Here is an 18,527-nt window from a genome sequence, read left to right as displayed (position 1 = left end):
CAGTATTTCAGGAGTAGTTTGGCTTTTTCCATTCACTCATCATGTAGGAGACAGGCAATTCATCAGGGATGTCTCTCTTCCTGCACTTAACTCTTCTGTCACCTGGGCTATAGATCAAGAGCAGTCCGCAACCCGTCTTTCCGATCTGCCATTAATTTCATTCTCCTCTTCTTTGTGATAGGCTTTTAGAAACTGAATTAACATTTTTCACAGAAACCCTCAGCAGTTTACCATGCAAGTGTCTCTCAGTCATTATCCTGTGACAACAATCCTCATTACACAGCTAGGAAATTCAAGTCTAGAATTATTTGTTCAGGTTCACGTAGGAATTTTTTGGCAGCGGTGGTAAAGTGACACACATTTCCTGAAGTTCAACCTTAATCACTTCTCATTAATATGTCTACTATTATAAATGATGTATTCTTCTTTCCTTTATGACTAATGGCAGGAAGAGGATAAGGGATAAGTTTTCACCCTTCTCTTTTGAAGATGGAGAATATAATGCTGTGAAGGATCCTGTGTAGAAGTGTTTGGCATGGTGTGATGGAGAAAGGTGCTTGTGGCAGATATTTTGGCCTTTGTTATTGCCTGACAAAATTTCTTGTCCCTTGTGTGGGTGGCTTTGTCTAAAGGCACTGGAATAGCTGGCTGCCCCATGCTCAAAGGTGGAAATCTCCAGAAATGGCTTAAATCCTGCTGCACAGAGACCTTAAAGGATCACTAAAGACAGGAGTCTAGACAAGGACAACTGGGAGCTGAAAAGCAATCAGATTTACTGCATTTCTTCAACCTGGGAAAAGACAGGGGGAGAGGGGCAGTTTGGAGACCTGGAAAATAATGAGTGATTGGAACCATCATTCAGAAAATAATTCTGGTACAGTGTGGCAGGGCAGCAGTCAGGGATGAGTGCCCCTCTGCACCCAAATGGCTCTATCAATTTTAGAGGTCTTAACACCTTGAATGTTTATAGATCTTTCATCTCAAATGTAGGTTAAAGGATAAGGTGTGGAAATTACAGGAAACTCATAGCTATTGCTTTCAGCTGGAAGCCCAGGGCTGTGAATAAGCAGAAGGAAGAAAATGACACAGGAAACTTGTCCATGGGGAGTCAGCTAGCTAATTATAGATGGATGAGGGAGGAGGAGGAAGAAAAGAGGTTTGAAAAATAATATTGGTCCATTTCTTTGTGGAAATAACAGAGTTGTCATAAAAATAAGGACAAAAGCTTGAAAAAGAAGTGTGCATTAAAACTTCTTTTCACTATGTGGGGAAAAAGCTGGTGAGGTGTTTATCTGAGATGACAAAGGTGGATCTATCCTATTAATAACATAAGTGTCTTTAAAGCACAAGCTGTTAAAGTAAGATATTTTGAAATTAAATCCAAACAACTCTGATAAAACCCTCTTGAATGAAGTGGCAGAGCTTTCTCTGCCAAGTGTTGATTGTGAATAAATCATGGAGCAGAGATGAAGTTCCAAAAGACTGCAAAAAAAGCAATTACTGTGTTAATATTTATGATGTTTGCAATTAGGATAATGTACAGGTTTGTCAAACATTAGTCCTTAGCAAAACAATGAAGTAGCTAATGTTGGCTAGTTAATGATGCTATTATAATAGACTCATTTGGATTGAAATTAATTGTAAATGGTTCTTATTGAACAAATGTGGGGGTTTAAATTAATTATAAATTTGGTTGAGGAATGCCATAGTGTTAGTGTCACGTATATAGAAAAGCAGCACAAGTCATTTTGATTTAAGAAACTGGAATGAGACTGAATAAACATGGAGTCTAGTAAATGAATAAAAACCTGGCTGCTAAAATAAATGGAGACTCACCAGTGGAAAATTTTGTTTCTAGGCAGACAAAACATTCTGTTGCTATACTATATCATACCTTATCAGTGGCTTGAATGATAGACAGGCTCATTACTGATACAATTTGTGGTTCATACAAAAATGAGGGGGAAGAGAGTGATAAATTCTGAACAAGAGATTCTGATGCAGAATGACCTAAATCACTTGAAACACCTTTTGCAAACCAACAGCCCATCTCAATTTGGCCAGCTTGTGATCAGTTACACCTAGGAGCAACTAATGCAGACTTTTTGGGAAGTCTTTTGCAAAGCCTGGGTTAGATTTTGAGAATAGCTGTAGGTAATCAGCTGTTCATGGGTTCTGGATGTGACTCAGTGGTTAAAGGATTAGTTTGGATTCTGGGTGTACAAATGAAGGAATAGAACAAAAGTAGAGGTTTTGTTATGAATGTGTATGGCACTAACTCACTGTTCTGCTATCAGCAATGCAGGGAAGTGTTGGTGAACTAGGATCAGACTATTGGAGGAGTGACTCCAATATTAAAGGACTCCAAGGAGTGTTTTGTCCTGCTGCTGATCCCAGAATGGTTTTGTTTTGTCCAGTGACTCATGGGAATGGCACGAGCAATCCCTGGAACAGGGAGAAGAAGAAAAAAAAAATCCTTTTCATTCCCTCCTTCCTCCTTCACTGGATAATAAACCTCCTTTGGATTTATTTTTTTCACAGTCCATTTTTTTGTGAGCAGTGAGGATGGGGAGCAAGTCCTGGATGGTGCCACAGCCTTGGCATAGGCCACCTGCAGTGGATGCAGAGAGCCTCAGGGCAAGGGCATGTAGGACAGCCACTGCCCTGTGATGCTCATGGCTCCTCCACATCCTCTGCTTTAAAATAAATGTAGTTAGGGATTAGGAATTGGACAGGGAGCCAGCCCTGCTTGCAGCTTTCCTGATGCCTGCTTGTGTCTTTGAGCAGCCCTGCTCACTGCTGGAAAGCTTCCCCTGACCACGTGTGCAGCAGTGCAGAGCTCTCAGAGCCTGCCAGAGCTGTCAGCCTCATCCCATTGTATTTTAATCTGGGAAAGTGTCATTGTACTTTAGTTTTAGGAAGTGACATCTCTGACCCTGTAAAATACGATGTCATCTCAATTGGTACAGCTCATGCAGAACGAAGGGGACCAGTGGTGGTGAATGTGAACACTGGGAGAGCAAGTCCTTCATTACCTTTCAGCCTAATGAAGTCAGCTCTTGTGTCTCTGTGAGCTCTTTTATTCCAGCAGAATGAGAGAATCATCCAATTAACTTTATCAAAGGGCTTTTTTGTTGGGATTCAGTGGAAGGGCAGGAAACAAGTGCAGACGTCTATCTGGTGTATTGTCTCTAATTGTGTTTACTGTCCCTGTCCAGGATGGTGGGAGGTAATTCCTTTTCTGTTACTTGCCTTTCGAAAAAATTTTAAGTGAAGAGGCAAAATAAAGGTCAAATAACTCACTGTTGTAAAAGCAAACAGAACTCCATAGTGCTCCATAAACGTCCTCACTGTTTGGAGTTGCAGAAAAAGGGTGCAGAGCTCAGGAGCATTTAATAACTTAAATTCAGAAGCATTTTGAAAGGCTATTTAGACTGAGCCTATTTGTATTTGAGAGGTTTTTTTTTTTCAGCCTATTCTGAGAAATGAAACTGAGTTCACTGCAAACAGAACCAGAGCCAGAGGTTTTTCAGAGAGAGCATCCTCTGGGGAAGAATGTGTGCTCAGCCAAGGATCTGTTGCTGGAGCACCCTTGGCAGGAGAGCAGAGGGGATGGATGGCTGTGAAAAGGTGCTGTGGCAGGGGCACAGGCAGTGCCTGGATTTCCAACACAATCTCTGCCTGTCTGTGGTCAATGTCTCCTCAGCAGAGCTCGTTCATTTTTCTGGGCATAGAAGTCCTTCGGCAGGACACTTCTCTTCCCTGCTTAAATTCTAGGTTGGGACCAGAAACATCTTCTTAGAGAGGACTTTATTAGTCAAAAAAAGAGGGAGCATATTTTCAATATATAGCAAAGGAATGAAAATAACAATGTTGGGAAAATTTCTGCCTGTGGCAGGACTGAGATGGGTGGTATGAGGATGACGAGAAACCAGTTTGTGGGGAAATACTAATGGTTTGGTATATTAGCCCATTGCACTGGGGATTATCATATGGTAACGATTAACTGTAGTGCACTTCAATATTTCTTGTAAAATAAGATGAAGAATTGCAAGTCAGGTAAGCAAATGGATGAAGGAAAAGGTGGCAGTTTGGTATTGAAAGGATGAGTGCTGGATGGAGGGACAGAACCAGTGGGGTTTCCCCAGCAGTCCTGCATCTTTGCCAGTAAAGCTGAGACAAAAAATAGAAGCACAGTAACCCAATTTGTTGAAGATGCAGAGGTGTTTTTTTTTTAAATCATAAGGAAGGATCTTATGCAAGAAGATCTGGATGACCTTCAGGGTGGATAATTCTTACCAGCAAAGATAAAAAGTTGTTCACTTTGATGTATGTTAACCAGAGCAGCAAATAAAAGAGGTCAGGGGGTGTTCTCTTGGCCTGAAGATGAAGGGTTTAGGCACAATCCTGTTGCAGAGCCAAACTCTAGGCTAGGAGAAAGGAAGAAGAGATTAGGAAGAAAGATTCCATCATCCAGGTGAAATGACAGGGACAGCTTCCATAATGTTATTCCTTGTAGTGAAGTCTTCCAGAGTTTCTTGACTTTGGGCAAGTGCCACACTATCTCTTTATGTTCACTCAAAAAATTAAATGCTGACTCTGCTAGATGCTAAGCACTGTAAGACATATCTCGTTTTATTGCTTTATTTTCAACACTGGATAATTATGTATGTATTTTAGAAACGTGTCTATGATCACTTACTGTGTACAACAGAGCAAAGTCTCTCCCTGGTCCACAGCTGGGGATCCTTTTGTGCTCTGAAGCACAAAAACTGGTAACAACTTACAGCATTTGAGTAGATATTTCCTGAGTGCTGTGCAAGATAACCAGTTGGGCCTTGAACAAGTGGAGTCAGTCTCTAGAACCAGCCCATCTGATGTAGCACAGGGCTCTGCTTGGTTCCTTCCTCTCTCTGGGGAGCAGATTGCTCTAGGCTGAGGATTGGGTTACAGTGGTACTATCACCAAGCTGCTAATTTAGCCCTATTCCAGCTGCACTGTCCTCTGCAGGCAGAAGGTCAGGAGCTGATGACATTTCTCTCCAACATAACCAGTTTTAAGGTTTAAGGAGTTCAGTGTTGGGCATAGAGCTCAAAGATCCCACATGTGCTCTGCACAAAGCCAGCACAGGGAATGTTTTGTTGTTGGTTGGTTGGGGTTTTTTAATTAGGTGAACAATCTTAGAGGAAGCTTTCACTTGTTTGATAAGAGCAATGTTTGTGCATTGATTAGTATTGTACTTATATTGTGTTTGGATTTATCTCCAAGAGGCCAATTATCTGCTTGGGATAAAAGGAGCCATATCACCATGTGCATTTATATTGTTTTTTAGGTATTTAATATTTCTGCCTGATCTCACTTTACTGCTTCTCCTGGACTAACACCAAGTGATTCACAATCGTTGCTAATGTGAGAAACCAGGGTGTAATACTTTTACTTTGCTACTACAGCTCAGCTGGGGGAATAGTTATCTTTCCAAAGCACATGTGGGAGTTTTCAGCCCACCTGCCTATCTTAGCTTCAGGAAATGAGTCCAAAAAGCATGAAAAACAAGCTGATGAATGATCTAGCTGTGTAACCTGCCTCTAGCATCACTGCCAGAGTTGTCACACCGAGTCTGCATGGGATGATGGGGTTTATTCCACAGCAAAGATTCTTCTTCATTCCCAGCTGAAGCATGAAAATGAACATTGCCTTATGGCTTTTGTATATGCTGTGATAACTGTTGTTGTTGCTGCTGATTTTACTTGCAGAAGCACCTAATAATCTTTTAAAACTTGCAATCCATTAGCCACAAATGATATTCTAAGCAAACAATCCTGTTGTAATTCCCTAAGCAAAATCACAGGTGTTTACCTGCTGTGATGGTGGGTGTAGCCTGTGTGTAATTAACAGGCTGGGGAGGAATTCAATGTAGTAATTTCCTTCAATTTAGTAGCGTGCACATGTGTATTTAGCAGTGTGCCCCTGGTGCTCTGACAATTAATTAATTCATCTGCCTGGCACGATGGAGTGAAGGCAACTGGTTGTGATTGCAGCAAATGAAAACATCCCACTGCTTCTGCTCAGAATTTGAGAACAATTTGCTTTCATGTCTGACTTACAAGTACAAGGGAGTACTGACCTTTTTGACAAATTGTTGTTTGACATTTTACATCTCTAAAATTGCCTTAGTGTGTAAGGACACCACAGTTGTTTTGAAGTGTCTCCTATCAGTGTGTCATTCTAACCAAACAAGCATGCAGAAAAGGATAACACGAAGCATTAAGGTTAGTGCTGGAATGAGGTCCTTGGCTTTACAAATGTCATGGCTTGTCACTTCAGGAAAAATGATAATGAACTTACCATCCTGAAAACACACCTAAACTACAATAGCAGTGGCAGATTTGTGTTATGATTAAAATAAGATAGAAAATGTTCTTACTCCTCACTTTCAGGCAGTACATCTGGCAGACCTGTTTAAATTGCAATGCAAAAGGAGGTGCCATTGTGCTACTTGGTTGTTTCTTGGACTGTGTATTTGTGAAGAGAACAAGGCATAAGTAGTCTCAGATGATTTACAGATTATATTTCAGTAAAGTTAATGAGCTTTTATGAGAAAGGCATCACTTTGGGACCATTTTACCCATGACAAAAGTGCGATTTGTTTATTAATTTGCTATAGTGTGGTTATTATTCCTGGTCTCAGTTGAGGGACTGTGCCCTATTATTCTTGATAAACACTCACTGGGAGACAGTCTGTGTGCAGGAGGACTTCGAGTGGGAATAAAGGAGATACAGTCCTCATGGCAGAATAGATGTGTAATTTGGAATGAGTTTTCAAGATTGCACACAGAATCTGTGACAGAGCTGGGAAGCAAACCTGAGCCTCAGGCAACTGCATTAAGCATGAAACATTGCTTTTTTCTTCTCTTGTGGAGACTGTCCAGAGTCTGTTGTTGCTTTTGGTAGTTGCTATTCCTTCAGTTGGAATTGATTTCTCTTTTTTCAAAAATGTCCCCTTGAGGGCAACTGCTCCCCTAATTCATCTGTAAAAGGACAGGTATGTTTTTGAGACATTTTTGTCCGCACTGTCAAAAACAGGAATGCAGGTTTAAAAAGTTGTTCTGTCTTTTGCAGACATCTCTCTTCTGTGCAGAGGAGCACAGAGCAGAATTAATCATCTAACCAAGGCTGTGCCAGCACATCTCTGTGCCCCTCCTAGTCACCCCACACTATTTGTATCCATCTGCCAGACCAGGTGCCACTTGCTTTTCAGGTTAGAAACCTTCCCAAAAGGGAGATTGTGATCTCTGCAGGCCTTTCTGCAGTTCCACACATCAGGACCCACTCCAGCTCTGTCCCATCCCAAGTGGAGAGAGGAGCTGGTCCAAAGTGCATGTGCAGGACACAGAAAAGACTACAAGAAGTGGGATCCTGGGTTATGGAGGAAGCAGCTATTTGGACATTCTGTGGCTTGAACATATTTCTAAAAGTGTTTTGGAGCTCTGGCTAAACATTATTTTGAAAAGGGAGTTATTTGTATGGGTTTTAAACTCAGCTGACCATTTTTATCTGGGTTCATACACACAAGCCCTTCATCGACCCAAAGGAGAGCATACATACATATGAGGTTTTCTTTCATCTAAATCATCCTAATGAAAGATGCTATTTTCCCCTAAAATGACTCCCATGGCAGCATTGCCCATACCTAACTGGACTGACACACATCAGGAGGCATCTTCACAGGTAGGAGCTGCTGCCTGCTCCATCCCTCCTGCTCTGTGCTGAGGAATTGGGCAGAGAGGAGCAGGCATGCAGGGAGCTGTGGGAAAATACACCTTGGCCTTGGCTTTAGAATTCCCTGGTGACGAAAACTCACTGCTGCCTTCTGCCAGGAACAGAGCCCTTCATTCATGAGAAATGCCCCCAGCTAAAACAGCAGCCCACAGAAGTACTTTGTGCATCCAGAAGGAAATAACCTCAATGTATAGCCCAGGCACGTGAAAATCCCACAGAGGTTTTGGGTCACCTTCTGTTAATTGTATGGGGGGAGAATTTAATCTTAGCTCCTTTTTTTTTGTTTGTTTTTCTGGATTCTTTTCACCCCCTCACTGGGTGAGCCTGCACAGTGCATAGGTGTGCTGTGCACAGATATTGACACTGCTGGAAAGCCAGCACAGGTCCCAAAAGGGATACAGCTGTTAGAAAGGTCATATCCCAGCTCAGGTAATTAGCAGGAGTGTCATCACTCTAAAATGGCTCCTCTATTTTTGGGATAGGAGGTGCAATCCCACAGCTGTGGCTGTGGCTGGCGTCACGGAGACCTGTCAGGCGCTGGGGACTTGTGTGCTGTGCTGAGTCACATCATGGGGTGGAGATTTAAGTGCTGTAGGTGGGTGCTTAAATTTGTGAGGATGACTTTGGAGCAGCATGTTTCTTTACCCACCATCATTCATTGCCTTAAATAAATTCATTGCTAATCCATCTTTCGTTTGTCCAAGAAAGGAAGTGGGATGTGGGGCAAATAAAAGCAGTAGAAAAATTGCTGGATTATATGTGTGATAATAAAATGCATGCATACATTGAAATGTTTCTGTGCAATTCAGGGTGTCTTTAGGAGCAAGGGGCAGCATGAGGGCACAGAGGTGGCACACACACACCTGCATGTCAGTGGAGGCAGGTGCTGGGGAAGGTGAGCTCTGGCTAATCCACCACCCCAACAAACAGGAGTTGCTCTGTTGAGACAAGTTCAGAGATCCCGATGTCCTGAAGTGAATTAATGGTGATTTTTCTTTTTTCTTCCTTCTTCTCTCATCCTCAGGTGGAAGAAAGCTACTCAGCCGGCAGTCCTTCAAAAGGCCTTTTCTCAAAAGGGCTCCAGAACCGACCTTCCAGCCCTGTTTCTGCCCCTGTGAGATCCAAACACAGTCCTGGCTCACCCAAAACAGTGTTCCCCTTCCCCTACCAGGAGTCTCCCCCACGCTCCCCGCGCCGAATGAGCTTCAGTGGGATCTTCAGGTCCTCCTCCAAAGAGTCTTCCCCCAATTCTAACCCGTCTACCTCTCCTGGGGGCATCAAGTTTTTCTCCAGATCAAGAAAAAGTAAGAAATTGCTCATGTTATTTCAGGAAGATACACGGTACCCCTGGGCTTGGCCCATTCTATACCTGCGGTAGTGAAGTAAGTGCAGATGAGGCATGTGCTAATTGTTTGTTCTCTCTTTCACTGACCATGTGCTGTGGGTTTCTGACATGCTGGCCATTAGCTGTGACCTCTGCAGGGCCATGGACAACTCAGGGGCACCTGCTCAGGGCTGAGGATGGAAATCACACTCCTAAGCTGTCTGCATTAGTGGGAGTTTCTGGGTGGTTTCTGAGGCTGGTTGGATGTCAGTGCCAGGGCTTGAGGACAGCTGGAAATGTTCATGGGATGTGGTGTGGAGTTGGGCACTGACATGATGTCACTCAGGAGTTACCGGTTCTGCAGACCCCAAAGAGAATTTCAGCTGTTTTTTTAATTGATTTTTTTTTGCCCTGTTGTAGGAAGGATAAGTGATCTTTAGTGGATGGAAATAAATTATATATGTTTCCAGACAAATGACCATTAGGGGGATATTTGACCTCCTCTGCAAGCACATGCAAGGCATAGCAAGCCCCCATGGTTCAGAGCACTTACTACATGCAGCTTTATACTATACTTTATATATATATGTAATGTAATAGATTATATTTATATATAATTTTACCTCTTCAGCAGCCTGTGCACTATTAACATACTGCTAAGAACTCAGAAATGAGCAGGATTGAGAACATGCTTCAATTTTAAAACATTTTTACTGAATGAAGTTTCCCGGTGCTGGTCAACAAACCAAACGTGGTCTGCACCAGGGGTTAGTGGCTGTGGGAGGGGAGCAGAGTTACAGGGGAAGGAGAGGAAAAATATCCTGCTGAATTGTCAGACCAAAGTGAGTTTTCAGTCTGTGAAGAGAAGAAATAATGATAAATTGTTGGCAGATCTTCTGTGACAGCATAGGTACAGAATTGGTGATGCATATACCTGTGTTGGGCTATGTGCTTCCTGCAATGCATTAGAAGTTTCCAGTGACTTTAAATAGTAGAGAGGGACCTTCTGGTTTTTCTTCATCAGAACTTCTCTTAAAAACTTTGGCTTTAATCAGAACAAGCCATTTCATAGTGACTTGTGTACAAGAACACAGCAATACAAAGCCGTGTAGGATTTTTCTTTCTGTTTATTGGAAGTGCTGCCGAAGGTTAATTGAAATGGTATCTTTTCCACTCCTTGCTACTCTCTAAAACACCATCAAGAGATTGAAAGTGAGAGTCAGTGTTTCTGAAGGACTTATAGAAGGCACTAAACATCTATTCAAGGACATTTATTCATCCGTGCTTGAAGTTTAAGTATGCTTTTCACTCTCCCCTCTTGTTCAAACTTCACAATAATTAAAATCCATTTAAGCTCTTCTTGCTGGTCCAAAAGGTTTAAATATTGCCTTTAAATATTGGCAGGACTCTGCTGATGGAGTATGCAGAGAAGGGCTCTCAGGCTGCATGAATAGCAGCAATTTAGACTGCAGAGCAAAGCCATCCTGGGACTTTGTAATCAACTTATCTAAGCAGCCAGCACTATTTAAGTCCTAGCTAGGTACAACAGAATATTAAATAAAGCAATTTTCCAGGAGTCAGCAAAATCCTTTTGATAAGGTCACATCACTGCCTCAGGAGCAGGCTTGGAATGGGGCCATGCTATATTTGAGCTAACAGAAAATATCCCTGACCCTGCTGCTCTGAGCCTTGCAGGAATTGCACTGGGCTTGGGTGCTCGTGGTCTTTTGTTCCTAGGGCTGGAGAGACAGCCTCTTGGAAAGGGTGTGCTGACTTTAATTGGTGTTTAAATTGATAACTCTTCTCTGTCCACAGCTTTTTGCAATACAGAACATTTCTTATGTTAAATTATGTTAAACATTTTCTTCATGCTTAAACAGCATTTAACACTCTTGCAGTGAGTCTAATGCAGACACCTATCCTTCACTATGACTTTAATGTAGAATTTTTTCATAAACAGGGGGCAGTAATGAATTACACTCTTAGAATTTACTATAGTTTATTAACTTTTATTGGATTTTATTTAGCAAAATCTTTTCAGGACTGACGTAAAGGTATGGGTTACCATTTCTGATGTATTACTATTTTTCTTTATGTAATACTTCTGCATGGTGCTACTTTGCAAACTGAGTAACTCTATGTACTACAGAACAGTAAGTTAATTGGTCACGTGCCACTCAAAACAAAGTCTGTGTGGCTTGAAGGGCATTTCCTGAGAGACAAGACTTCTCAGACACTCCTCAGACCAGATACCTCAGGTTGTGCAGAGATGCTGTGCTGAAGAGTTCTGAGAACAGCTAAGCCAGCAGTGGCTCCACATTTCTAAAGGTGTTTAAATGCTTCATTGCTCAAAATTGTCACAACCTATGTGATTAAAATCCCATTTTCTCAATCAGCTTGAGATACCTGTGTTAAAAGTGAGTGGGACTCGGGTTGCTTTATCAGTTCTGAAACGGTGAGTGCATTGAGATCAGCTGGACTTGCTGCATTTGCCTGCCTTTACATCCCTGCTAGGTTAATTGCATTCAAATGAAAATTAACTGTGTGCTGGACTGCACTAGGAGGATGTCCAGCAGGTCAAGGACAGTCACTCTTCCCCTGTGCTCAGCACTGGTGGGACACATCAGCAGGGCTGTGTCCAGTTCTGGGCTCCTCCTTACAAGAGAAATGGGGACACACTGGTCCAGCAAAGGCCATGGCATTGGCCAGGGGCTGCAATGTGTGGTGCAGGGGGAAGAAGAAGAAAAAAGGAGGAGAAGACCTTGTTATGGACAAGACAGTGCCAGGCCCTTCGGGAGTGCCCAGAGAAAGTGCAGGGGAGACTCCAGTCATGAGTAGTAAAAATGTTCTCAAATTGGGTAGTGTGGCAGCAGGGGTCCAGAGGGGCTGTGAAATTGCTGCCTTGGCAGATTTTAATGAATTGACTGGACTAGGCTCTGGGCACCCCAGTTCAAAGTTGCTTTAAGCAGGGATCAGACCAGAGATCTGCAGATGTCCCTCCCAGCTGTTGCTCTTCTGGGAAAATCTGCACTGGAATCTTCTCTTTGGGTTTGTAGAAAATTTGTATTTCATTCAGAAAATCTGCAATTAAAAAAAAAAATCAGATAAAAGTTTGCAGGGACCTGGGGTTTCTTTTTATGCCCCACTTTATCTGAAAGGATTCTGTGCTGCACTCCTTTCCTGTCATCATGGAGCAGAATGTGGGGGAAAGTAGATGCAGTCTTTGTTTTAAATAACATACCCTGTCTTCCCTGCACTTCCTCCTCCCACACATTGTTCAAAACATAGACTAACCTGTTACTCTGCATATTCCTTGTTTTTCTTGGAAGCAACTTCTTCCTAGCTTGTTTTCATTTTAAAGACTATGTGTGGTATTCACAGTGCTTGCTTTCCCATGTAGCTGCTCTTTTCCCAGCTAAGTCATTTTGCCTTTTGAATATACAGTTTAGGAAGGGCTAGGTTAGGACAATGTTAAAACAGAAAGTGGTTTGCAGATGTGAAACTTAAAACATTTTCCACTTCAGGCTGGGAGTTAAAAGCTTTTGTTAATCTTCAGTATTTTATCACTGGTTTCAGCAATATCCAAGAGCTCATCTTTGTGCCTTTTCGTTTTGGTTGCCCCAGCTCATAACCCCACCGCTCTGATCTGACAAAGATTTGCTCTGAAAGGAAAAATACCTTCCCATGACAAGTACTTGGCTACCAGCCACTTCAGGTAGTTTGTAAGTACAACTTTGAAGCAGTAAACTGGTAGTTGGGGCTTCACATTCAGCATCCCACCTTTGCAACAGATCCACCTCAGCGCTCTCTGGCAGAGGCTCTGCAGTGACCTTTTTGGGTGAGGTGTGTGGTTGGCCACTGGTGCTGCCCTTTCAGTTTGAGAAATTCACTGCAGAAAAATCCAAGACAGCTCTTTGCATGCTGGGTTTCTGTACAACTGCTCTGAAATTTCATTATCAAGTTTATTTAATTTTTATTTTTTGTCTGAGAGTTTCTTTGCAACAGCACCGTTAGACTGACAGCCGAAAACTGAATGTGGATAGGGGGTGAATTAAGCCTGGCTTTGAGGTGGTGCAGAGGATTTGCTAATGCTGTTCTTGTATTAATACTTGGTAGATGCATCCCCCAGTGCTGCCCACCTACACCTCCCAGAGCCAGGTGCCTTCTGCAAGTGGAGATTGGCTCCAGCACCTGGAGCCAGAGCTGGCTTCAGCCTGCAGCAATCCAACACTGTGTGTGGATATCAAAGCACAGGAAAGGTGATTGTGATTAATTGGGATGAACTGGAAGATGCTGGACCTGGGCATGATGTCAAAACTTAGAGTAAGGGGTGGATGCTGTTCTGGTTTTGGCTGGGATAGAGTTAATTTTCCTCCTGGTGTCTGGTACAGTGCTGTGTTTTGGATTCAGTATGAGAATAATGTTGGTAACAGCACTGGATTTGTGTGGCCAGGTTTTGCTAGTGGGGGGACTGCAGGAGTGGCTTCTGGGAGAAGCTGCTGGCAGCTTCCCCATGTCCCACAGGGCCAATGCTGGATGGCTCCAGCAAGGACTCACTGCTAGACAAGGCTGAGCCCATCAGCAACAGTGGTAGCACCTCTGGAATAACATATTTAAGAAGGGGAAAAAAAACCCTGCACAAACGCAGGGATGTACCGCTCAGTACAGCGTGGGTATGTGAGCAGTCATGGAACATTAGAATAATTACATTTTAATTAGATATGAGAAAATGAGTGCATTAGTATGACCTGGAGCTTGCAGTAGGCTTCTACAGAGCTGACACTGATTTCACAGATTTTCTTCAGGAGCAGCAGGAGGAAAAGGTGAGTGAAGAGGTGCAAGTTGAAGTTTGAGGTGCTGTGAAAAGTGATTTCAAAACTGGCATTGTGGAACTGCTGCCCAGTTTGTCTTAGGGTGGCTCAGAACTTCATGAACTGTTCTCAAGGGGCACAACTTGGTCCCTGCTGCTCAGAGACAGTGCTGAGTCCTGGCTGTGGTGGGAGAACATTTCCCATGTGTGTCATTCTGTGAGCACATGTAATGCCAAGAGAAAGCAGTGACACATCTCAGTAAAGCAAACTGAGGTGATCCAAAGTAAACACAGGAGGATGACCTGCACTGGGAAGAAGCACAATTCAGATGACACTTTTTTTGCATGAGTTCTCCCATCACAGACAATACAAGTGCAAATAAATGGGAACAGCTTTATTTCATGGAGTGGAAATTAAGGAGCTACCTCTGCAGATAGGCTAAAACCAAGTACCCTGAAAATTTTATTAAAAGTAGATGGTTGTATGAAATTTAAGTCATTCAAATGTAGCTTTTCCCGTGGGTCTGAATGCCCCATCTGATGGACATCAGGGCATTTTCCAGTGCTGTTTCCCCCTCTGAAACAATCAGTTCAAGTAACAGCAGTACTCATGACATGTTAATAGTGCTGTCAGTTTTACCAGCAAAGGAAATCAATTAAAAGGTTTCCGTTGACCTAAAGCTTTGGGTTGTGGTGCATGGGATCAAAAGATAAATTTAGCTCAGAATTGCTTATGGAACTTTGAATTGAGAATTACATAGCTTTCAAATGTCTTGATGCTGGTGGTCAGATATGAATAATGGTGAATTTGCACTGTACTTGAGGAAGGAAATGTTTTTCAATATAAAGTATCAATGTTCTTCTTTCTCTTAATAGTTTTTCTCTCTCTGAAATTCAACACTGTTAACTGTAGTGCCTAAAGTAATCCATAAGAAGGACTCCTGGTCCCATAATACAGGTCCAGATGGTACTTTTTCAAAAGACTGTGAGAAGCAAGGCAGAATGGTTGTCATATACCTTATTCATTCTAGTAATTTATTTTCTTGTAGAACATCTTGTGGTTAGAGGATGCCCTCTGTGAGAAAAGCCAATGACTGTACTAATTTTTACCCATAGATGGAGCAAGTAGCTCTCATTTGCAGTAACCCGGGGAAGAAATTGGGAAAACCCTGCCACAGTGTTGCCACATTGTGCTCTGCTCCCTTGAAGGACTTTGGATTGTGGCTGATCTCTGCCAAAAATTTTTCTTCAAGCATTAAACTGGAATTCATTCCCTCCTAAGATTTTACTCCAAATCTGTGGTATTTAGGTAACAGCTTGCAGTGAAGTGAGTATATTTTGGGACAGGCTGTTGTGGAGGGTCAGCAGCTGGGCACAGACATTTCATGTTCCATTGGCTCAAGCTTTTTCCCACCATTCCTCTTCAGGAAAACATTCCTCCAAAACGGTGCCATGCAATGGGATGTCCTTCCTCATGCCAGCTGCTGCAATGAACATTTGGATTTTCTTTTGCTAAATCAATACATTCATCCCACAGTCTTGGAGCCTCCCAGTCTTCAGATCATGACTGCAGAGACCCATCAATTCCGGCCTGCACCAGGACTCTGAACAGCTGAGGCCACTCCATTTCCAGTTTTTTTCCCTTATTCACAGTCCCTCAGCCTTCTGAATGCACAGGGAGGTGGGATGCCAGAGGGAAAGGGCAGGAGGCAGCTTTGATTACTGGTTGTGACTACTATGCAGGACAAGGGGAGCAACTTGGGGAAGAATGAGCTGCTCAGTCCAGGTCCACCTTGGGAGGGAGGTGTAGACTCTTCCACAGTCATCCCATAAAACCTGGGAAAAGAGCAGAGCCGTTTGTCTTGATGTATTTTCCACCACTGGTGTGCAAGGACATCTAATAATCCTTTTTCAAGCTTGCTCTACCCTCAGAGGCAGACAAGGGAACCAACACTTTTCATTTTGGTCTCATCTTCACTAGAAAAATGACTTTTTGCAGACAAAATGTGTCAGCACTGCTGCAGCTGAGCTGGTGCTGCACACATGGCCAAAGACCAGCCACGTTCAGCACCATTTCTCCTGCCAGTTACTGACATCTGCTGTCAGCAGCAGATGATTTTTTCTCGGTAAAATGTGCCTATGGTGATTATTCTTAGTTTATTTGGAGATATCTTGCAATGTCCTTCCCTTTTCACCTTAGTTTCCCATGTCTGCACAGGGGGAGTCCAGCCAGTACGCTTTTATATTCCTTCCCGCAATGGAACATGCTGTAAATTGTCAAACTTTTAAATAACAACCAAATTATTGCTTCTTGTGATGTGTGAACAAGACCTTGGTTCTGAATTTGCTCTTTTTGAGACTGCTGCTGGCATGAAGGGGAAATAGAAACTGCAGTTTGAACATCTCCAAAGGCTGATGAACTGCTTCTCTTCTTTGTGTCTTTTGATAAAAAGGTCTGAAGGGCATTGCTCATGTGCAGGTGACTTTTCCCCACTGGCAGCAATGTAAGCAATAGTAAAGCTAAAGAGAGCATTTTGTTGTCTTGAGCTGTCTAATCACAGGAAATTATTTGGAAATAAATTGTGGGGGAAATTTTTGTTGTTGTGGGCTGTTTATATTTAACCATCTGTGTTTTACAAAGCCAAGAATACATGTAGGACCAGACCTTCAATTATGTTTATGTGTTCCTTTTCCATTTCAATCAATCATTTCAGAATCTGGTCCCTAAGCAAGTATTTCTTTATAACTGCTGGAGAAATACTGTTTATTTTCATAGGTTTGTTCACACATTTAAAGGTACATTGCTTTTTCTGATCCTAAGTGAATTCTTGTCATAGTTCCACTGAAAATGCATCATGCATCCAAGCTCTTTAGCTATGTGGTTGGAGTCTGGAGGAGTAAATAATAACTTCACGTATCAGATCCAAGCTTTACAGATATCATGGGTTTTCAGCTTCTTAGATGAAGTGATTAGGAAATACCTCAAAAATGGGCTGAATAAACATGATAAATGTTGACTCAATCGGTTTTCTGATCTGGAAAAATATATAATGAAAGAACTTGATCACCAGGCAGAAAAATGCATGGATTGAGGAATACAGTGTGTGGAGTGGATAAAATACAGTTAAATCCCAGGCTCAGGCCAGCTCTTCTGTATCCCTTCTTGGGTCAGTGAGAGTTATGACTGAGGTTGGTCTGATTTTTAAAATACAGTACATAAAAATGAAGGTAAATCGCTGTGCATTGAGAGTTGATAGGCAAGGAGCTGATCACTATCATGTCACAATTTATGGGCTTTGTGGAAATGAGTCTTTTTGCAGCCTTTGGAGCTGTGAAAACATCTTGAAGGAGAGCCCTGCTGATAACCAGTGATTTGACTGAGAGGGTTTTATAGACTTCATGCAGACTCTGCTGTCTGCCTGCATGGTTTTCTAGATTTGTTCCCTGGTTTCACATTTATATTTTCCCACTGGCCATACAGCCAGCTGAAGGTAACATTCCCATTTGTAGGGGAAGTAGCCACAGGCAGGCACTGCAGTGTCACAGCTGAGCTGGAATAAACCATCACATGAGCTTCCAGCAGCTGTTTTAGCAACTCCTCACTTCCAGCACTCCCTGGCAGTCATGAACTGGGCAAGGAGAACCCAGATCATCTACTTGGATTCACTCAGGGGCTGGAGCACCTTCAACTTGTGTAGTGATCATCTGACAGAGGAGTTTTAGTCACCAGCCCGTTTGATCTGTACAGCAAATTTAGAAGCAGTTTGGTTGTTGCTGGGAGGAGGAAATGTGGAAAAGCAAAGAGTATAAAGCTCTGCATGGTGCCAGTTTTAGGACTTTTTTCCCCCATCACCATACTGAGTCAAATAAATATCAGTCTGAATTAGGAGATCTAGGTAGAAGCCTTTTTGTATTTGCAGTTTGCAGAAGTGAAATAGCTGTGGAAATGGTGTAATTCCAGCCTATGTCACTGATCTAATTCCTGTACTCCTGAATCTGTGTAGTGCAGCTGAGTCTTTCCATGCTGCTTTCTCTTTAACCAAAGGGAGCTCATGGTTCCTTTGTCAAAGCCAAGCAGAACAGAGATGCCACTTTTTAAAATTAATCAGTTTAGGGTTTTCTAGCCCAGTGAGTTAATTGATTTGAGGTTTATTGTGAGCAAAATAATAAACACGTCAGCTGGAGGAGGCTTGAAGTAATGTTCTTAGTCTAAAATGACAGGCAAGGTCTTCTACTCATGTCATAAAACAGGTCTTGAGTCTAATTTTTGGACACTGATCTATGAATGGTTCCCATCCATCAGAACCTTTCAATAGATTTGTTTGATAATCCATCAAAACCTCTGACAAGCTTCCCTGGCACAGTGTGAGACACACGGAATGAAGGACAACAGTGTGCAAAGGACTCGATTCAGGTTTATAAAAGCATTTTATTACTCACAGGCACACATGTGCATGTTAGCCAGAGACCCATGCTCCCCAAATTTTGCTCTGTTTTGTGATTTGCAGGATAGGGCTTGCAGGATGCTCAGAAGCCCTGTGTGTGCTGTGCCAGTGTTCTGTGAAATGGTTTGTGCTGCTGAGTGGGTGTGTGTGGATGCTCTACAAAGGAAGG

At 42.6% G+C, this 18,527-nt stretch overlaps 1 protein-coding gene across 3 annotated transcripts in view; it reads left to right on the top strand.

The window, feature by feature from the left end:
- Positions 1-18,527, top strand: part of PRKAG2 (protein kinase AMP-activated non-catalytic subunit gamma 2) — a 206,258-nt gene that overhangs the window by 67,816 nt on the left and 119,915 nt on the right. For 2 of the 3 annotated variants that reach the window (XM_085050220.1, XM_085050221.1), the window contains exon 3: positions 8,804-9,083. In XM_085050220.1, coding sequence (XP_084906346.1) covers positions 8,804-9,083 — 280 coding nt within the window. Of the gene's footprint in view, positions 1-8,803; positions 9,162-18,527 lie in introns of those variants that run through there. The other variant, XM_085050223.1, reaches the window with a different exon arrangement.

The sequence above is a fragment of the Lichenostomus cassidix genome, chromosome 2 (assembly GCF_008360975.1).
Source record: "Lichenostomus cassidix isolate B80296 chromosome 2, HeHo_3.0, whole genome shotgun sequence".
Classification (NCBI taxonomy): domain Eukaryota; kingdom Metazoa; phylum Chordata; class Aves; order Passeriformes; family Meliphagidae; genus Lichenostomus; species Lichenostomus cassidix.
Note: the sequence above shows the minus strand (reverse complement) of the source record. Positions and strands in the feature narration are given on the sequence as shown.